At 36.4% G+C, this 23,003-nt stretch overlaps 1 protein-coding gene across 9 annotated transcripts in view; it reads right to left on the reverse strand.

The window, feature by feature from the left end:
- ATG4C (autophagy related 4C cysteine peptidase) overlaps nucleotides 1-23,003 on the reverse strand; it is a 160,454-nt gene that overhangs the window by 29,970 nt on the left and 107,481 nt on the right. For 8 of the 9 annotated variants that reach the window (XM_035717108.2, XM_025427901.3, XM_049109541.1 and 5 more), the window contains exons 3-7: nucleotides 21,774-21,857; nucleotides 11,076-11,309; nucleotides 8,336-8,666; nucleotides 5,666-5,736; nucleotides 2,545-2,681 (exon numbers count right to left, since the gene is read on the reverse strand). In XM_035717108.2, the coding sequence (XP_035573001.1) occupies nucleotides 2,545-2,681; nucleotides 5,666-5,736; nucleotides 8,336-8,666; nucleotides 11,076-11,309; nucleotides 21,774-21,857 (857 nt within the window). The remainder of the gene's footprint in view (nucleotides 1-2,544; nucleotides 2,682-5,665; nucleotides 5,737-8,335; nucleotides 8,667-11,075; nucleotides 11,310-21,773; nucleotides 21,858-23,003) is intronic. The other variant, XM_049109540.1, reaches the window with a different exon arrangement.

Genomic DNA, 23,003 nt, shown 5'->3' on the forward strand with positions numbered 1-23,003 from the left:
GCAGAAGAGGAAAAAGATTATTCTTCTTTTAGGATTATTAGACACTACTTTTTCACTTCTAAGTGAATGCCTCTTTACAAGTTATCGTTTTGGCATTTGACCCAACCACCCCTAAGCAAACATAACACATTGCAATTAATCCATAGCCATTTCAATCATTTTTTGCTGATAATTGAAAATTTAAAATGTATAAATTAATCTGGTAAAAAGACTTTTACATTTTTAAAAGTTCGTATTTTAGGAGCACCTGGGTAGCTCAGTTGGTTGAACATCCAACTCTTGATTTCAGCTCAGGTCATGATCTCAGGGTCGTGAGCTTGAGTCAGGCTCTATGCTCAGTAGGGAGTCTGCTTGAGATTCTCTTTCTCCCTCTGCCCCTCCCCCCACTCATGCTCTCTAAATAAATAAATAAAAATTAAAAAAATAAAAGTCCATATTTTAGGGAAAAATATCAAAATAACAAAAATATTGGTCTGTTACCAGTTTGCTGTCTGAACTTAAACTTACCACTTAACATCTGCCTTTTCTGTTTTATAAAGATAGTTCCTAGCTGTTGTGAAAGCAAAATGAGATATATCTGTATTAAAAGTGTTATACAAATATGAGAGTTAACAAGTATTTGTTGAGCAACTCCTACATGCTGCGTACTGAGGATCACTTTAACAGCTAATCATAGTTTGTTTCACTACATTTTGGCCTCCAATGAAATATTCAAGAGCATGAGGCAATCCTACTATCTGATAAAAAATATTAATACACCAAGTAGCAAAGCCTTCAGCTAGATGCAATATACCTTGAAGCCATCTGCAGCCCGTTTCATCAGAAATGGGGGTTTGACTAAAGAAGTCAGTTCCAAGATTGTCTCAGTTTCTAATCTTTTCATGGTTATATAAAAGGCAGAGGGAATCCAGTTTGGACCTGATTACAATCTACTGAGACATGGCCACATGCCAAGTCCCAAAACCCTCAATGGACTCACTAGATGAAATGGATCATAACTTCCTACATTCTACCATTAACTTTACTAAAGAGCTAGACGTTAGAAATCAAAACCTCACTTCTCGGTGCACCTAGGTAGCTTAGTCAGGTGTCTGCCTTTGGCTCAGGTCATGATCTCAGGGTCCTAGGATCAAGCCCCATGCGCTTCTCCCTCTCCCTCTGCTGTTCCCCATGCATGTGCATGCTCACTCACTCTCTCTTTCTCTGTCAAATAAATAAAATCTAAAAAAAAAAAAAACTTCTATGTAGGGGATTCATGTTATCAATATATTATAGTATTAGTATTGTTAGTAACATGTATGCCCACAGAATTTTAGTAACTATTATGAAAAGTCAAACCTGCTACCAAACATCCATATCCCATGTACATAAAACAGCTGCTCCAGATTTTTAGAAATAATACAGTCTACAGTGAGAATATATATTCCACCCCATATATACAAGGACTGTGAAGCTTCATGTAAGGGACAACTGTTACTGAAACATAAAAGACAAATTTCAAGATTACTATATGCCATAACACTCTATTCAGAGAGGAATTCCGTCTCTGGCCTTGAAAAGATGAGAAATTTTACTAAAACTAAGAAAATAATATAAATCCTATAAGCTTAATCAAAACTAAGTATTTCAAAAGTCTTGTGCAAAAAGCAGAAAAGAGAAAAGGGAGGTGGGGAAGAGGGACGAAATGGGTTAAGGGGAAATGGAGATACAGGTTTCCAGGTATGGAATGAATAAGTCACAGTCATAAAAGGCATAGCATAGGGAATATAGTCAGTGATACTGTAAGAGCATTGTATGGTGACAGATGGTAGCCACCCTTGTGGTGAGCACATCATGATATATAGAGAAGTTGAGTCACTATGTGGTACACCTGAAACTAATATAACATTGTCTGTCAACTACACTGAAGTAAAAAAAAAAAAAATTTAAGTTTTGTGACAACTGAATACCTTGGTGCCCAAAACAAGGTAACATAATTAGACAAATTCATCTGGAAAAAAAAATTGTGTGTTCTCAATTAGAACAGATTTTTAACTGGTTAATATAAAGAAAACCAAGACGGAACCTTCCCCATACTATCTTCATCATTTCTATCTAAATAAATAGTCATCCCACTTATTGACTTTATAGTGGCACAGGAAACAAATTAAGAGGTAATACAGCAGTAATAGAAAACTCAGTTTATTCCAATTATTATCTCAAAATAGTTTAATATGGGTTTTATAAATAAACAAAGGTACATATTTTTAACAATCATAAATAGGGATAATGGGAACTGTAGACATAGTACAGATTATAATTATTGCTACATCTGTGTCTCCTTGATTAGTTACAAAAAAATTAAAAGGCTGTTTACTTGGTCATAGAACACCATACTCTTCAAATCACATTTGATCTTGCAATACTGAAATTTTAATCTCTAATATCAAGTTTTATAATCCGCAACTATAAAATCATCCCTATCTATTTCATAGAAAAAAAGACTGCAAACCTATATTTTTCATTTTAGCTAGCATTGCCTTAAAAAAATTAGTTATTTCATACCTTTACAAAATCTAAGTAGTCGGTGTTGGTTCTTTCCCCACCAAGTCTAACAGGGATTAGAATAATAACAGCTTTGTCATCTGTATTATCAGACGCCATGGAAGTGCATTGTTTATCAATTACATCAGAACTGTAAACTGAGAAAAATATAATGAATATGTTTATTAAATTATCTAAAAATGATTTTCAGAAACATTTTTATTTCAATCCCTCCTTCCCACTGGCCAGTCATCTAATCTCTAATATCACTATCAAGGTCTCAATGAGTTAAAAAAAAAAATCTCTACCTCACTTATACATTCAGCAGATACTTAGTGAATATCAACTATATAGCAATAAGGGCTTCACAAGTGAGAAAAAGAAAGGAAAAACCCTGCCTTCATAGATTATATACTCTAATATGAGGAAATAGACAGGAAACAAATAAAATACATGTCAGATGGTGATGGGTGCTTTGAACAAAAACAAAGGGAGAAAGATGGATAGGAAAAATGGGCATGGCAGAGGATGGGGGTGAAAATAAGGTGGTAAGGAAGACCTTACGAAAAATATAACATTTAAGTCAAGACAAAGTAAGAAACCAAGAAATGCCAATACTTGGAAGAGCATTCCAAGTATAAAGATCAGTAGATATAAAGATCAGTCAATGCAAATGCCTTAAGGCAGAAGCATAGCCAGCATATTCCAGGAACAAAAGGCCTGTGTCTCTGGAGGCAAGTCAGCAATGAGTAAAATAATAGGAAATAAGGTTAGGAGATAAAATAAAATGTTGGGGGAGAATGAAGACAGATTGCATGAATTCCTTATTTTTTTTTAAGATTTTATTTATTTATTTACTTGAGAGAGCAGAGCGAGTGAGAGAGAGCATGAGCTGGGATAAGGGACAAGCAGACTCCCCACTAAGCAGAGAGCCCAATGTGGGGCTCAATCGCAAGATCTTGGGATCGTGAAATGAGCTGAAGGCAGACGCTTAACCTGCTGAGCCACCCACATACCCCAGACTGTGTGAACTCGTAAAGGCCACTGTAAAGACTACAATTTTTACTTTGAGTGAGAAAGCATGCTATTGAAGACTTTTTTTAGAGAAGGAATGTCCTAATTTGACTTATCCTTTACTAGTATGGTTCCTATGTTGATAATAGACTGTAGGGGCAAGGGATGAAGCATATAAAACAGTTAGAAAACAGGGCACCTGGGCAGCCTGGGTGGCTCAGCGGTTTAGCGCCACCTTCAGCCCAGGGCCTGATCCTGGAGACCTGGGATCGAGTCCCACATCAGGCTCCCTGCATAGAGCCTGCTTTTCCCTCTGCCTGTGTCTCTGCCTCTCCCCCCACCCCGCCTCTGTCTCTCATGAATAAATAAATAAAATCTTTAGGAAAAAAAAAAAAAGAACTCCTTAATATGTTAAATGCGAGATGGGAGAGGGGAAAAAAAGGAGTCATAGGTGATGTGAATGGTTTTGGTTTAAGTAAACAGAGTAAGAGACATACCATTTACAAAGACATCCTATAGACAACTATAGGAGGGGAAAGAATAGGAAAATCAGGAATTCAATTCTAGACGTGCTAAGTTTCGGATATCTATTAAACATGCAGGCAAGGAGGCTAAGTATGCAGTATGGATATAAAAGTCTGGATTTGGTTGAAAGATCCTATAAATTTGGGAGTTGACAGCATATAGATAGTCCTGTAAAGCCATGAGACCAGGTTAATTCAAATCTGTGTAGAAGAGATGAGGTCTAAAAGCTGAATAGAATTTTAGAAATCAGCGAGATAAGGAAAACCAGCAAAGAAGACAGTGAAGGAGTGGAGAAGGTAGAAGGAAAACCTGAAAAGTAGCATTCTAGAAACAAAGTAAACAAAACGTTACACGGAGGAAAAAAGTGGTCAACTGTGTCAAATGCTGCTGGTAGATTATGTAATGTGAAGACTGAGAACTGACCACCAGATTTTTAGCAGGATTAAATTATTGAGAAGAGCAGTTTGAGTAGAGTGATGGATGTGACAGCCTAAGTGAAATAGTTTGAAAGAAAAAGGGAGGATTTTGTAGAACCAAATATAAACAAAACTTTGTTTTGTTCAACAACAACAAAAAAGCTTTCTTCAAACTCCCTGTTGGAAGAAAACCAAACTTCTGCTCTTATACAGTTAACTGATTAATAAATTATGCTACTTGCACCCCACTTTAATTTAAATTGCATCCTCCCTTTAAATTCCAAATTTAGGATATGGCTATCAAATTTTTCTGTTCAGCAGCTTCCCTATCTCCCATAGTCAATCTAAACCAAAGGTACAAAAATGCAACAACAGTTCTTTCCATGTTTCAATTCTATAACTTTACTTTTTCCAAAATACTCTGTAACAGCTTCTAATTTATAAATCTTTAAATTCTCTAATTTTTCTGAGGCAGTGCACACATGATCATCCCTATCTTTGACTCTTCTGAACTAATAATATATACCTTAATCAAATGAGCTTTCCCTTTAGAGAACAGATTGCTGGTTTCTAGGTGGGGAGGAGGGTGACGTGGGTAAAGGGGGTAAAAAGGTATAAGCTTCCAGCCACAAAATTAATAAGTCATGGGGATGTAATTTACAGCATGAAGACTACAGTTCATAATATCATGTTGTTATATTTAAAAGTTGCTAAGAGGGGTACCTGGGTGGCTCAGTTGGTTGGGTGTCTGCCTTCAGCTCAGGTCTCAGGTAGTAACCCCGGGATCCTGGAATCAAGCCCCATGTCAGCTCCCTGCTCTTCCCAGAGTCTGCTTGTCCTTGTCCCCCTCTCCTTCTCCGTCTCCCCCCTCCCCTGTTCGTGCACTCTCTCTTTCTCTCTCAAATAAATAAATATTTTTTTAAAAAGATGCTAAGAGAGTTAAATATTTTTTTAAAAATCTATTTTTTAAGTTGCTTAAAAGATTTTATCACAAGAAAAAGAATTTTGTGACTGTATGGTGACAGATGTTAATTAGACCTACTGTGGTGATCATTTCACAATATACACAAATATTCAGTCATTATGTTGTGCATCTGAACTAATATAATGTTACATGCCAATTATATCTAAATAAAAAGGTATGACCAAAAAATCAGATAAAAATTAGAATTATATACATTCCTTACCTGTACAATCCTGTGCAACATAAATAGTTATTCCTTGTAAATCAGGGTGTCTTGCTTCTTCAACTGCTTTTCTAAAAAAAATAACATGTATCATCCTTTAAAAGCCTAACAGTTCCAGTTAATAATTAAAGTTTTAAAGGAAAGAAAGCCATCTTTTTTTTTTTTTAACTTTCCTATTTAACCTATAATGTCTGCTTTCAAAACTATTTTCTGAATGGTATCAAAAACCACAGGAATCCCTTCTAAGTAGAGTATTATACTAAATTACTCAAAGAACATTAAAGTATAAGTTACATGGATACCTGGGGTAGCTCAATTGGTTAAGCATCTGCCTTCAGCTCAGGTCATGATCCTGAGGTTCTGGGACAGAGCCGCACACACATCAGGCTTCCTGCTCAGCAGGGAGCCTGCTTCTCCTGCTCCCTCTGCCCACTGCTTCCCCTGTTTGTGTACTCTCTCTCTGTCAAATAAAATCTTTAAAGGGGATCCCTGGGTGGCTCAGTGGTTTGGCGCCTGCCTTTGGCCCAGGGCTTGATCCTGGGGTCCCAGGATCGAGTCCCACGTTGGGCTCCTTGCATGGAGCCTGCTTCTCCCTCTGCCTGTGTCTCTGCTTCTCGCCCTCTTTCTCTCTGTGTGTCTCTCATGAATAAATCAATAAAATATTTGTAAAATAATTTAAAAAACATAAGTTACAAAAGTTATAAAAAAAAATTCTTGAGTATAAAGCTGTAAACGCTGCCCTCCAAAAAAGGATTTCTCTCAACCACTCACCTGGCTATATTAAACATTTCTAACCAGCAGTATTAACATATGCTTCAAGTTTTACATCAAATTCGTTTACATTACTAACAGTGAATTATTGTCCTCTGCTACATTTATGAAAGTTTTTGCTTTCTTTAAATAATAGCATGACTTTTGGGGCACATGACTTTTGGCTCAGTTGGTTAAGCCTTGTACTCAATTTTAGCTCAGGTCATGATCGCAGGGTTGTGAGATCAAGCTGAGGGACATTCTCTTTACTCAGCAGGGAGTCTGCTGGAGATTCTTTCTCTCCCTCTCCTTCTGCCCCTCCTCACCATGAGTGCATGTGTGCATGTGCACTCTCTCTCAAATAAATACATAAATCTTTAAAATAAATTAATAAATAATAGCATGACTTCTTTTCCCTTCATTCAAAAACCTGTATAACCTGAACAAATGAATTTCCTAACTTTAAGCCTTAGAATTCTATAAGTAAAACTGCAAACTGAAAAATATTTCTGAGTATAATGTTCTCAATGGTGCACATGATTTGAAAATAGTCACAATAACATCTGTAAAAGGAAATTACACAAATGGAAGAAATAGAAATATTTTTATTTAACTTCGTAATTTTTTAACTTCACATGCCTTGTTATTTATGTTTGTATGTATTAATTTAGAAGAGGGATTGGCAAAGTATGGCCCATAGGCCAAATACAACAAGTGGCCTGTTTTTGTACAACCTGCAAACTAAGAACGGTTTTTACAGTTTTGAAGGGTTGTAAAACAAAAAAAAGAAAAGAAAAATGGGCAACAGAGCCCTTTATTTACCATAAGGCCTTTTACAGAAAAAGTGCTCTGATCCCTGGAGTACAGAACATAATATCTTCAAGAGTAGAAACTAAGCTTTTATAATTATGCTTTTATACATCATACCAAGCAGGACTTGATATTATTAACAAAACATGGGACACCTAGGTGGCTCAGTCAGTTAAGTGTCTGTCTTTGGCAGAGATCATGATCCCAGGGTCCCGGGATTGAGCTCCGTGTCTGGCTCCCTGCTCAGTGAGGAGTCTGCTTCTTCCTCTGCCACCTTTCCCTACTAATGTTCACTCTGTCTCTCTCTCTCTCAAATAAATAAATAAATCTTTAAAAAAACAAAACAAAAAAAGCAATCCATTTAACAACATTAGGTAAATACATTTCCATTTGTAAGCATCTGGCCTATACAATATTAAAGCCTATTAATATGCAAAAAATCTTATAATAATTTCCAATTTATATGATTTTAAATGTAATAAACTTATTATAACACACTATATTTAGATGGCATATAATGATTCCATACACAACATGGGTCGCACAACAAATAAGACAATTATTTTTAATTAAGCAGTATCATAAAAGGCTGAGGTATAGTGAAATTTGACTTTCGACTTTTTTCTAACTACTCTGAATGTCACAGACCCTTTACTTTTACTATGATATAATTATAATATTAATAGTCCCATACATTTACAATTCACAAGAATTTGATGTGTGCAAAGAAATGCTGAAAACATCAATTTTAGCTCTTGACATTTCATTACACTATCAGTACATTACAGCCCCCAGGTTACACTATTAAAAAAAAAAAACTATAATGTTATGCATGCTCCAAGGTTGAAAGAGTTGTTAGTTTTTAGAACATTCCGATAAGAGACCCTGAATATCTATACCTATGAACAAAAGAGGAAAAATTTGTCATAGATAAATGTAACTAGAGTGCAATATCTTGTTTTTTCCTTATTAGCAAATGAAAGCTTCCTTATAAATATACTCAAACAATAAGACTTGAAAAGTTCCAATTATATGTATGCACTGCAAAAAACAGTATCTCTGAGCCTAAGGACCTCTGTCATAAGGTAAAAGAGTTTAATACAATTTTACCTTAAGATGTGAGCAACCACAGCTGGTCCATACCAATCTCCGGCTTTTTTCCCAGACTTCTTTCCATATTTTATTAGTTGATGTAAACCAAAGAGAGCCAAAGGGGAATCACCAAACCAAGAGATGATTTTCCTGTGATAAATTTCATTTCGCATTTCATGATCATCAGAATGTCTCCTGATTGTTTCCTTCTGAGAAACTGTTGGGGTTTTGAGTTCACTTTCCCCTGAAAGTGATGCTTCAAATGATGCAGTAAATTTTTTAACAGTGTTGGAAGTCCATGAGTCAGAGTCTGAATTTTCAATGTTCAAAGCATCAGGCCAGGTCCAAGCTATAGTAGTTCCAAAGCAAGGTTTCAGATCTTTTAAATAGTTAGATTTTAACAATTCCACTAAAATAGATAGCATTTAAAGTCATATAGACTACTAAACTAAAATAGTAAACTCAGAAGCAGCAAATTTCTAGAGACAAAAGGTAGATTAATGGTTGCATAATGGCAAGCAGGGTATTGGGAGTGACTACCAAAGGGTATGAGGTTTCTTTGGGGAATGATAAAAATGTCCTAGAGTTAGGTTATGGTGATGGTTGCGAACCCTGGAAGCATACCAAAAACCACTAAATTGTTCACTCTAAGTGACTAAATTATGTCATGTGAATTATAAAGCTGCCGAAAAAAAAAAACCCAAAAAACAATTTATATGAGCACAGAAAATATGGTAAAATATCAATAATGTTTACTTTTGAGTGGTAATAGTATTCTCTAGAGTTTTTTGTTGTTTCCAAATTTTCTAAAATGGGATTATATTACATATGATCAGGAAAAAAATAACCAAAATGAAAAAGAAAAAAAATGGTAAACGCAAGTACAAATAAACAATTCTGGAAAATGCTTTTCTTTCTTCTCTTTTCTTTGACAGTGCTGAAATCGAATGAGGACTTTTGTACTCCCTTACCAGTAATGCTTATCAGACGTCCAGTCTTGACTACAATTTACATAATGACTAACAATAATGAGAGAATAACTCCATAATGTGGATTTTGTTTTGATTATATGTTAAAATAGAAGTCTAACCACAGAAGTTTTAATTTTCTTTGTTTTTCTCTCAAACAATCCTTTCAAAATAACTCAATTACTGTTTAGGGAGTAATATCAATTCTCTAGTAAATGAAAAGTTAATAAATAGAAGTCATTAAAGATCAAAGATCCCACCAAAACCAACTATATTCACTACTTCAGTTTTTATGATAAGATAGTTCCAAGCATCCATGTAATTTTAACAAAATGAGTCACAGATTCAGAGAACTCGTTAGGACTTCGAAAATTATCCCAGTTCTTGTCCATGATTGCACAAAACTACAAATAAACCATCTTAGAGAAAGTTTAATTTTTTTCTTTATATTATCTGTACCACTCTTGAATAAACATTCTCTCTAAATAATTTCATCAATAATACCTACAGAAAGGTTATCAGATATTTGCCATGCCTTGCATGTCTAACACTTTAAAAATATGATAATGCTTAGTAATAACCATATATGATAGCCTAAAATAGTAAACTAAAATCTTCCTACAAATGTATAAATTATAAAAAATGGACTAATAGAGGGATCCCTGGGTGGCACAGCGGTTTGGCGCCTGCCTTTGGCCCAGGGCGCGATCCTGGAGACCCGGGATCGAATCCCACGTCGGGCTCTCGGTGCATGGAGCCTGCTTCTCCCTCTGCCAGTGTCTCTGCCTCTCTCTCTCTCTCTCTCTCTCTCTGTGACTATCATAAATAAAAAAAAATAAAAAATAAAATGGACTAATAGAAATGGTAAGAGTTTTTCTTTTTAAAAAAAATATATGTAAGAAGATATATGTAAGAAGAATCAATTACATTTTTGGGAATCTAGGAACATAATGACCTTATTATGAATATGCCTAGTCAATTTAACTGATTATAATCATATTTGCAAAGATAAAAATATTTTAAAGCATTATTGATATGTAGAGAGAAAATAAAGAAACCAGTTTAAATTTCTTAAGATTTAAATAATGTAAAAACATCACCTAACTGCTCAAAGTCATTGTTGTTAACTGCTCAAGATTTATTGAACTGGGGCAGCCTGGGTGGCTCAGTGGTTTAGCGCTGCCTTCAGCCCAGGACCTGATCCTGGAGACCCAGGATTGAGTCCCCCCTCGGGCTCCCTGCATGGAGCCTGTTTCTCCCTCTGCCAGTGTCTCTGCCTCTCTCTCTCTCTCTCTCTCTCTGTCTCTCATGAATAAATAAATAAAATATTTTTTTAAAAAGATTTATTGAACTGGAGATAATCCAGAGAAGTCAATCAAAAAGAACTAAATAATAACACCAAAAAAATCCAAAGGCTACTAAAAAATTGTAGTTAGATATAAGCCATATCTAGCCTACTTCAATAAAGTTAGAATATGCTAGATTAATTACAACTTTCAGGAGACGTCAGGAAGTCAAGAAATTAACCATAGAAAATATCTGCAGTTTACAAGCTGGAGTTAAAGCAAACAAAGAGGCACCTGCGTGGCTCAATCAGTTAAGCCTCTGACTTGATTTTGGCTCTGGTCATAATCTCAGGGTTTGAGGATCAAGCCCCACATCAGGCTCTGCACTGGGCATGGAGCCAGCTCAAGATTCTCTCTTTCCTTCTTCTTCTGCCCCTCCTCCCCAAACAAAAAACAAAAACAAAAAACACAACCCCTCCACCAACAAACAGAGATTTGATTTACCTCTACCAAGAAAGTGCAGTATGAGTCCTTGAGCCAGTAGCATCTGGCCAGTTCTTAATGTGCAGCCCCAACCACAGTCTGTCGTGAAGGCCGAGCCTTCTATTTGAGGAAATTCTTCCCTGTAGGTCAACCATATTCTTGAAATAAAATCTTTACGAAATTCTTCTACATTTCCCGCAATTACATGATCTTCTATTGTACATCCTGATCTTGCAGGTAACAGTTTATTTTCATCTACAAAATAAAAATATGAACTATAGTCTAAATATATGCAAAGAAACTTCAATAATGCTATTATGTCCCCATCACTGTCCATCAGATATGGAGTCTATTACAGTTTTTCTGATACTTTTTCTCAATTTCAATGAAGATATATATTATTCTGCCTCATCAGACTGTTAGGAAAATCAAATGAGAATGGATGCGGAGGGATCCCTGGGTGGCGCAGCGGGTTGGCGCCTGCCTTTGGCCCAGGGCGCGATCCTGGAGATCCGGGATCGAATCCCACATCGGGCTCCCAGTGCATGGAGCCTGCTTCTCCCTCTGCCTGTGTCTCTGCCTCTCTCTCTCTCACTGTGTGCCTATCATGAATAAAAAAAAAAAAAAAAAAAGAGAATGGATGCGGAAATGTTTTGTATGCTCTTAAGCTAGCTAATAAAAGGTGTCATCAGGGCAGCCCGGGGGGCTCAGCGGTTTAGTGCTGCCTTCGGCCCAAGGTGTGATCCTGGGGTCCCGGGATCGAGTCCCACGTCTGGCTCCCTGCATGGAGCCTGCTCCTCCCTCTGCCTGTGTCTCTGCCTTTCTCTCTCTCTCTCTCTCTCTCTCTCTGATGAATAAATAAATAAAATATTTAAGAAAAAAAAGATATCATCAGTAATACTGTTAATAATATCCTATATTCCAAATATAATCAACTCTTTTATGAGGGGTTAATATAAAAATACCTTTTCCTTTTGCCTCATTTGGCTCAGGATATACATATTAGTGCTCTCTAAAATGAGATCTGCAAATAAAATATCATGATTTGTCAATATGTAAAGATGAATGTAATCACATAAACTAGTTCTAAAGATCAAATAAAATGTGCACATTGTATTTATTATCATGAATATTTATACTCAAGTTATAAAATCAAAACTAAGAAGCTAAAGAGTAAAATATGAAATTCTAAAATATAGTTATCCTTTCACGTTGAAATAAAATTTTCTATTTTTTTTAAATAAAATTTTTTAAAAACTGCTCCTACCCACGTGTCTTTTTTTTTAGAATTTATTTATTTATTTATTTATTTATTTATTATTATTTATTTATTTGTTTGTTTGTTTATTTGAGAGAGACAGAGAGACAGAGCGCACCAGTGGTGGGAGGGGCGGAGACAGCGGGAGAAGCAGGCTCTCTCCTGAGAAGGGAGCTCCACTTGGGGCTGCATCCCAGAACCTGAGCCAAAGGCAGATGCTTAACCAACCACCCAGGCGCTACCACATTTTTCATTTCAAGAAGCTTTTCCAAATTTATTATTTGTAGTACAGTTTCTATGGGAAAACTATGGTCACTATTTGCCCAATAACAAAACATGAGGGCTCAAATGAACTAACATTCCTTGATTACTCTCTCAAAATGAACTGACATTACTTGATTACTCCTAAAAAGAATATCTTAGAAACCTTTACAACCTCAGCATGCAGCACAGTGCCTAACACAAGTAGATCCTAATAAATGTTTCTTGTTTTGGGTGGCTGGACAGGTGAATAGATAAATCTGCCTATAACTCTCAATTCCAAGGAGTTCTATTTCCACTATCCTTCTGCAGGATGTTAAAGCAATTTTATCACGCTTTTATTCTTTATCCTTCCTACATCTATCCTTCTTCAAGCTCATTCTGAAAAAATTACAATCACCTAAACTTCATAATATTCAGCTTAATGGAGCTAACTTGTGGCATACAGTTTCAATGACAATACAAAAAATGACTGCCAAGCTCCCATTATCAATGAATCTCTCTCAATATTTGAAGTAATTACAAACAAAAATGCCTAGAAATTGAATATGGCCCTACAAATATGTCCAAAATGTAAGTAAATATAAGATTCTTTTTAAAAAGATTTTATTAATTTATTGGATAGAGAGAGAAAGTATGTGCACAGGTGAGCACCAGCGTGGGGAGAGACAGAGGGAGAAAGAGAAGTAGACTCCCTACTGAGCAGGGAGCCCGACTTGGGGCTCCCAGGACCCTGGGAGTATGACCTGAGCCGAAGGCAGGCACTTAACCAACTGAGCCCCTCAGGTGCCCCATTAAGTGTAAGATTCTTAAATTTGATAATTTACCTATCATTTCATTTCTACTAATATTACAACACATTTGCAAAAAAAATTAAATTATTTTAACTAGGCTAAATCTGGCATCTTTCAAGCTTTTAAATTTATCTCTCTCTACCTTTCCTGAGCTACAAACTCTTCACTTTATATAATTCTTCCTTCCCGGTGTAAGATATTATGTTGTGCATTGTTTTTTTGTTTGTTCGTTTCTAAATAGTTTATTTATTTATTTATTCATGAGAGACACAGAGAGAGAGAGAGAGAGAGAGAGAGGCAGAGACACAGGCAGAGGGAGGAGCAGGCTCCATGCAGGGAGCCTGACGTGGGACTCCATCCTGGGTCTCCAGGATCACACCCTGGGCTAAACCACTGAGCCACCAGGGCTGCCCATGTTGTGCATTGTTATGTCAATATTTGTAGTACAGGGGCTCCTGGGTAGCTCAGGCAGTTAAGCCTCTGCTTTCAACTCAGGTCATGATCTCAGCATCCTGGGATCGGTCTACTCAGGGCTCCCTGCTCACTGGGGAGCTTGCTTCTCCCTCTCCTTCTGCCCCTCCTCCCTGCTCATGCTCTATTTCTGATTAATAAATAAAATATATTACAAATAATATTTATATTATATAAATCCAAGTGGTCCTGCCAGGTAGTATTATCTTGACCAAATATCAAAATTTAATTTTACAGGTTATCTGTGTGAGAAGCAATTGAGGATTTTATCTCATTCTAAGTAAGCTTAATCTTTTCACAGATACCATGCCCCTATCTGATAGGATTTTTCTAGGTTTTCTCTGAGATGATTCAAGACATGATAGGCCCAGAAACTTTTAGGGAAAAATGTAATTTGAGGCTATCTCTGACATACCAATTCTATCATAGGGGCCAAAATGATTTAACTGTAAATTGAACAAAGATAAGGATCTCTCCCTAATTTTTGAGCTGAGGAATATCTACAGACAATCAGTTTAGCCTTAAGAATGAAAATAGTACATGGACAAAAGGGAAAAAGGAACTTTTTTAAAAAGTAGAGAGTAAAAAAGTTACTAAAAGTAAAAGGCTAGAAAATAAAAGCTTTTTCTTAACTAAAAGCATCTCAGGGATGGACTTTTGCCTAGGGATCTCTTTGTAGAACATTAGAAAGGGCATTAAAGTAAGATATCAAGTGATCTTATTCTGTGTGCTATTGCTTTTTGTACCCTGTCTACTGTTTTTAGGGATCAGCATTGCTCTAGATTTTGCCAGAGTTATGCCCAAATGTTGTGGAAATAACATCCCAGAATTTGGAATTTTTTAAATCACAACTTTTATTTAAAAATGGCATGCACGAAGAAATGAGGACTTACACAGAGCTCTATCACTTAATTTCCAGAAATCTGAACACGTTTTAGATCTCATTCTGTTGGGGCACCTGGGTGGCTAAGTCAGTTAAGCATCTGCCTTCTGCTTGGGTTGTGATCTTGGGGTCCTAGGATCGAGCCCCACATCGAGCTCCCAGCTGAGCGGGAAGTCTGCTTCTCCCTCTCCCTCTACTCCTCCCCCTGATCATGCTCTCTCTCTTTCTCTCTCAAATAAATAAATACACACACACACACACACATAATCTCATTCTATTACTGATATTTAAAATATTTTGTCTGACTACAATGAGATTGAATTAAAAATCAGTAAATAATGCAAGAAAACACTACAGACACTGTTGTCTATACTGTTTAGTTTTTCAAAATGTTGAAAAACTAAAAAACAAACCAAATGCTCATCAATAATAGAATGAATGATTTGTGTTAATTCATATAGTGGAATATTATGCAGCAATAAAAATAAAACTAGAACAACCATAACAACATGGACAGTTCTTAAAAATACAACCTTGAAAGTCATAAGGAAGTAACAGAAGCAAAATATAGTTTGATTCCATTCTCAAAAAGATCAGAAACAGGACATTCAAAATCACCGGTGACATTGCGATAGGATTTTTTGGCATGGGAGGGCTATAATTGGGTAGAATAAGCATACAGAGATTAAAAATTACTCAAATACCGTACAATTTCACTCATATGTGGAATCTAAGAAACAAAACAAATGAACAAAGAAAAAAGAGACCAAAAAAAACCAGACTTAGTTATAGAAAACAAACTGGTGGTTACCTGAGGGAGGTAGGTAGGTGGATGGGTGAAATATGTTAAGGAGATCAAGAATACACTTACTGTGATGAGCACAGAGCAATTATCAATGGATAGAATTACTGAGTCATCATATTATACACCTTAAACTAATATAACACTGTATGTTAACTATACTTGAATTAAAAGTTAAATAAAGGGCATCCCAGGTGGCTCAGCGGTTTAGCACCGCCTTCAGCCCAGGGTGTGATCCTGGAGACCTGGGATCGAGTCCCGCGTCAGGCTCCCTGCATGGAGCCTGCTTCTCTCTCTGCCTGTGTCTCTGCCTCTCTCTCTCTCTTTGTGTGTCTCTCATGAATAAATAAACAAAATCTTTAAAAACAAAAAAAAAGTTAATAAATAAAAGTAATGTTGTATTTTTCCTGTTGAGTACAGTTTTGTTACTCTCCTTAAAAGTGTATACACAAGGTTTTTATCTTTTCTATGTATGAATGATTCGTAATTTCAAAATTTTAAAGATTTAATATAAAATTATTAAAGTAATAAAAGTTCAGTATTTATAATAAAAAAATAATACAAAGAAAAAAATTTTTTTAAGATTTTATTTATTTATTCATAAGAGACACAGAGAGAGAGAGAGAGGCAGAGACACAGGCAGAGAGAGAAGCAGGCTCCATGCAGGGAGCCCGAAGCAGGACTCGATCCCAGGACCTCAGGATCGTGACCTGAGTCAAAGGCAGACGCTCAACCACTGAGCCACCAAGTGCCCTGAAGAAAAGGGCCTTTTTCCCACTGGATTCTGTCCTATCTGTCATACACCCCAGCTTGGTGCTGAAACAGATACTTGCTACTTTAAAGAGCAGTAGATGAAGATAAGGCCAACATGCTAAGATTAGCAGAGTAGGAAGATGAATAGAGCATGAGCCCTTGATGTCACAGAGGCACTGAATTAACCAACCTAGTGCCATCCCTACATAGGACTTCTGCTTGTGTACATTAATACATCCCCGTATTGTTTTAGCTATTTTGAAATGCATCCATTAGCAATCTTTCCAATTTGGTCTCCTTCTGTAGTTTTATAGCAGCCTGTACTTCTGCTCCATCACAGATACCCTATGGGAATAACTTTTGTACTTGTTTGTTGGATGTCTCTCATCTGCTGGACAGCAAGCTCCTTGAGAATAAGGACTGTACCTGTCATACTTTCAGCATTAACTCCAGTGCCTGGCACATTATAAGGCTCTCAATAAATATTTGTGGAATAAACGAATAACCTTATTCATCAAATTCCCTACTAATGAATCCTTAAGTTGTTTCCAACTTTTTATTTGCTAAATAAAATATTTGCTTAAATGAAGCTACAATAAACATCCTTGTACATGTGCTGTCCACAATTACAGAGAACTTCTCTGTAGTAAATACTTAAAGGTCAAGTTGCTGGGTCCTAAGTTGTATGTATTTCCAATTTTTCTAAGTACTCTCAAATTACTCAGGAAGAGGCTGTACCAGTTTAAATACGCTCCCATCAGCAGTGCTTGAGTTCCTATTTCTTCAGTCTTGCTAACATCTGCTATCATGAAATCTTTCCATTTTTGTAAATCTGATGACTAAGAAATTTGCACTCCCTTTATTACTAGCATAGCATAGCATTTGGCCATTCAAATTTCTACTTAAAAAGCACCTGACCTGTTCATTTTCTTGGCTCATTTTTTCCTGGGTTGTTTATGTGCTTCTATTAATCTGTAGTTCATTATTTTGGAGACTAACATTTTATTTAAGATATAGATGGAAAGAGAGAAAGATCATTGTGTGATACACACACAGATAGAATATCTACACACAAAAAAAAGAGGATGAGAGTGTGCAAATATCTTCTCTCTCTGGCTTGCTATGAAACTTTGGTTTCTTTTGTCATGTAGATATTTTAAATTTGTATTTGGTCAAATTGATTGATATTTTCCTGTATAGGCTGTGTTTTTATGTTTTATATAAGAAGTTCTTCTCTGGAGTGCTTAAGTGGTTCAGCGGGTTATGCATCTGACCTTGGCTCAGGTCATGATCTCAGGATCCTGGGATTGAGCCCAGTGTCAGACTCCCTGCCCAGTGCAGAGTCTGCTTGTCTCTCTCTCTGCCCCTTCCCCCTGCTCCTGCACTCACTCTTTCTCTCTCTCAAATATTAAGTAAAATCTTAAAAATAAATAAATAAATAAGAAGCTTTTCTCTACCACAGTGTCATACCACTAGCTCCTTAAAACAATACAATTTGGCCTTGATGCATAACACAGACCCACATCAATAAATGTAGGTTAGCTGCTGTTCTTTTCTACCTTTACCACTCTGGTGAAACTACTCTCTCAAAAGTCATCAGCAATTTCTCATTAACAAATCCTAGAGCCTCTACTAAGGTTATTTCCTACTTGACCTCTTTTGAGCATCGGGCATTTTGTCCAACTCCTTCTTCCTGAAAGTCTCTTTCCTTTGATCTCTATGATAATATACCATTGTGGGTATTTGTCCTACATATTGCCTGTTCCTTCTTAATTTCATTCACTAATTCTTCCTTATCAGGATATCCTTAAAGATGGATGTTCTCCACCTGTACTTTCCATCAATGTGACCTTACCCATTGGCCTCAAATGCCACCACTTTGAAAATAAATACAAATCAATTCTAAATAGTTTACTTCATTCCGACTGTTCATTTCTAAATAGTCTACTTCAAACACTACATGTACCCCCAAACCCATGCTTCCTTCAGTATAGCACATTTGGTTACTAATACACCTATCATCCAAGATAATAGTTTTTAAGTCTTCTTTACCTCCTGTCTCTCATGTTACTAAACCAAATCATTTATTAAATGGTGTTGATACTATCTTAAAATATCTCAAATCCATCTCCTCCTTTCCATTTCTACTACCCTATATCAGAGTCATTGTATCTTGCCTGTTAACTGACTTCATTTTTTTAAAGATTTTATTTTTATTTATTCGTGAGAGACACAGAAGGAGAAAGAGGCAGAGACACAGGCAGAGGGAGAAGCAGGCTCCATGCAGGGAGCCCAACATGGGACTCGATCCCAGGACCCCAGGATCACTCCCTGGGCTGAAGGTGGCACTAAACTGCTGAGCTGACTCAACTGACTTCAAATCATTCTTCTGTCAGTTATTCTTCTAAAATATGTATTTAGTTATTATTAGTATGTGCTCCTTCTGGGCAAGATCAATGTCCTAACCAGTACATTCTCAATATATGATTACTGAAAAAAATCATGTGAAATTTGGCATTCTGTTGCTCTAAAATCATTCTAATTAAGAAACCAACTGGGCACTCCCACTCTCTATATCTTGAAAACTTAGTAAACTTACTTATGCCCCAAATTTTGTGAGATGTAGGAGTCCAAAGCTAGCCCCCAGGATTTCTGCTAGTTCTCCATAGCTTAAGCTTTAATGGTCCTCCCTGCATCCAGCCACTGCAATGAGTTGTCTTCTTCATTCCACATGTCAAATTCATCCCCTTTCCAAAAGAACTCCTCCTAGATCCAGCATTTCGTAAGCTTAACTGACTTCACTTAAGATCAGGGTATGTCAACAAGGGAATGTCTCAATAGACATGCAGCCTCCTACCACCATTCTAGCTCCTCTCTTTTCTCCCTCCAGATCCCCACACCCTCTCCATCCCTGTATCACCACTCCTAAACCAAAGCAAAATACAGTTGATCCTTAAACAATGTGGGGTTAGGGGCTCCAACCGCAACCCTGTACTCAAAAATCCATATATGACTTTTGAGTCCCCAAACACTTAAACTGATAGCTTATTGTTCACCAGAAGCCTTACCTGATAACATAGTCAATTAACACATATTTACATGTTATATGTAGTATATACAGTATTTTTATAATAAATTAAAGAAAATATTATTAAGAAAAAAAACAAGGAAGAGAAAATACATTACTATACTTAAATACATTAAGTATACATGTATACTTACATTACTAAGTAATGTAAGTAATGAAAAAAGTAATGAAAATACATTACTATTCTGTGCAGAAATCCACACATAAGTGGACCTGTGCAGTTCAAACCTGTTGTTCAAGGGTCAACTGTAGTCTTCTCTATTTGTCTCATTCATATGTCTTACAATCATTTACTTTTTGTCTCTCGAGTTGAGGACCCCCAAGAGCCTACTGCAAGGATCAAAGTTCAAAGTATTTCTTCCAAAAAACATATAGTGCTATCCTTAAAAAAAAAAATTCTAATAAAGGGTGCCTGGCTGGCTTAGTCAGTAGAACATGGGACTCTTGATCTTGGGGCCATAAGTTAGAGCGGGGTGTAGAGATTACTTTTAAAATTTTTTAATTGAATTTTTAAAATTCTAATAACTTTTTCTCCAATTTCCTATATCATGACTCATACTACTACTTAGGATGCTTATATGTACCAGGCACATCACTAAACCCTTATGAAACAATTATCATTAATACTTAGGAAGAATAAATAATTTGCTTTAAGTAACAACTAATTAGTAAAAAGAGCAAAAATTCAAAGCACCTGTCTGACTCCAAAGCCCATATTCTCCTCTGCCTATAAACAAATGACATAACTTTTTAGCATAGCACTCAAGAAGCTCTCCATTATTTGATCCATTTCAGTATTTTCTCCCACCATACCAACACTGGACATCTCTGTTTCTTAAATATACTCTCTAATACCTTGTGCCATTCTATTTACCTAAAATGCATCCCTTCTTCGTCCATCACCTTCTTATTCATCCCTCAAGAATGATGTGAGAATTCAATTAGTGAAACATGTAAATTACTTAAAATGCTGCCTGGCACATTATAAATAATAAATGTTAGCTGTTATTATTACATTTACAAGGTTTTAGAAAATTGTTGATAAATGATATGCCAAAATAGGTCAACCAAAAATTAAACCTTTGATAATGAATAACATACTCTCACGCACATTCTCTCCCTCTCTCTTACACATACATGCACATTCACACAAAATACACACTCATACACACAAAACCAAGCAAAGACATATAGTAGAAAAAACACCAGTAGTAAAGTGAGACATAGTCTTGGTTTAAATTTCAGCTGTGCCATTTAATGTGTGTGACTTTGGATAAATTACTTAACTTCTCTAAGCTCCTGTTTCCATACTCATTATGGTAAGGATATCTGAATCAACCTCGTAGGCTGGTGGTAAGAATTAAAGACATTTTACAAAGAGCTTAGCACGATGCTTGACACATAGAAGGCACTCATTAGGGGCACCTGGGTGGCTCAATGGTTGAGCATCTATCTGCCTTTGGCTCCGGCTGTGGTTCTGGGGTCCTGGGATGGAGTCCTGAATCGGGCTCCCCACGGGGAGCCTGCTTCTCCCTCGGCCTATGTCTCTGCCTCTCTCTCTGTGTCTCTAATGAATAAATAAACAAAATCTTTAAAAATAATAATAATAATAATAAAGTTACCAGAGAACTTGATAAAAAATACTAATTGATAAAAAATATCAATTCAAATCATATTTACTTATTAGCACTCATACTATTGTTAAGTCCATAACTATGAGGGATATAACAAAAGAAGTCATAATCCTCAACCTCAAGGAGTTTATTAGGAACCCAAATCAAAAAAAAAAAAAAAAAAGGAACCCAAATCATACGGCAATATATTTTGTGTTACATAAAACACAGGCTCTTAAAAGAAATATGCCAAAACACAGGAATAAAAAGTAGTATGGTGGTTGCCAGAGGCTAACAGAAAGATGGCTGGGGAGTTTCAGTTTCACAAGATGAAAACTTCTGGAGACAAATGGTAGTAATGTTATTAGTACAATATTATGAATGTATTTAATACATCAAACTGTACAGTTGAATATTATTAAGATGGTAAATTTTATGTGTATTTTACTACAATAGAAGAAGTATAAGTAAAAAACAAAAAGAAATATGCCGGGCAGCCCAGGTGGCGCAGCGGGGCAGCCCCGGTGGCGCAGTGGTTTGGCGCCGCCTGCAGCCTGGGGGGTGATCCTGGGGACCTCGGATCGAGTCCCATGTCGGGCTCCCTGCATGGAGCCTGCTTCTCCCTCTGCCTGTGTCTCTGCCTCTCAGTCTCTCTCTCTCTGAATAAAATAAATAAATCTTAAAAAAAAAAAAAAGAAATATGCCAAAAGTAGATTATCTAGAACTAAAACAATGAAAATAGTTACACAATGAATTTTGACAAAGATTTTAAATGGGTTATAAATTTAGCACTTACCTTCAAATTTAAAATGGTAACATTTTCCAAGCAATAATACAGGGGAATTTCTACTAAAATATGTTTTTGTTTTCAACACCCAACCTAAACAAGAAAACAGAAAAGTAGTTTTGCAATTTAAGGATTTCAGACTAAGAGTCTAGCAGCATTTCCTTTTTTTTTTTATTTCAAATAGTTAATTCTCAACTATAGACATGCATTTTTTTTGCAATAATAGCAAAATATATGGACAATGAACTGAAAATACAGGCCATTTATGTTACATTCAAATATAATTAAGTATTTTAAACACATTCTATCCACGTAAAGGACATGAGAAAGAAAAGAGTTTAATTTCTTTTCAAACAGGTCACAATGTTCTTATGGAATAAAATTTAAAAAATACAAATTCTACTCCAGTTTATGACATCAACCTCTTTTCCCAAATACAATAAATGTTACCAATTTTTTATATTCCCTTCCATCATTCCAATGAAGTAATTTAGGGATAAGGTAACACAGTACACTAGTGCTTGTGATAAATGTGGATCGATGTTTTCTAGGGAAATATTATAACACCATCATTTTAGCCACCTGAGGATCTCTGAAAGTAGCAAATAAAGCTTTTAGAGATCCTCTTCTCAGTTTTCCACCTCTCAGTTCCTAATCCTCAGCTGTAGCTGCAAACTCCAATTGTTCCAGTTTTCTTCCTACTAAACTGTATACGTCCAGTATTCCCTTGGTTTTTTCCCCACACCCCAGAGACCATGACCTCAGCCAAAACCAAGAATCGGTTGCTCAACCAACTGAGCAACCCAGACGGCCCTCCTTTTGTTTGTTTGTTTTTTTATAGTTCTCGGTTTCCTGAGAAAAACATTTGCATTACAGCCCTGAATATTACCAAGTATATGAAATTCCTGACTGCTTATGGTAGCCTTGAAAGCTGCTTCTAAAATGCAAGAACAGGGTAGCCCCGGTGGCGCAGCGGTTTAGTGCTGCCTGCAGCCCAGGGCGTGATACTGGAGACCCTGGGTCGAGTCCCACGTTCGGGCTCCCTGCATGGAGCCTGCTTCTCCCTCTGCCTGTGTCTCTGCCTCTGTGTGTGTGTGTGTGTCTCTATGAATAAATAAAATAAATAAAATCTTTTAAAAATAAATAAAAATAAAATAAAATGCAAGAACAGGGCAGCCCCGGTGGCCCAGCAGTTTAGCCCCGCCTTCCGCCCCGGGTGTGATCCTAGATTCGGGATCG

This window comes from Canis lupus, chromosome 5, assembly GCF_003254725.2.
Source record: "Canis lupus dingo isolate Sandy chromosome 5, ASM325472v2, whole genome shotgun sequence".
Lineage (NCBI taxonomy): Eukaryota > Metazoa > Chordata > Mammalia > Carnivora > Canidae > Canis > Canis lupus.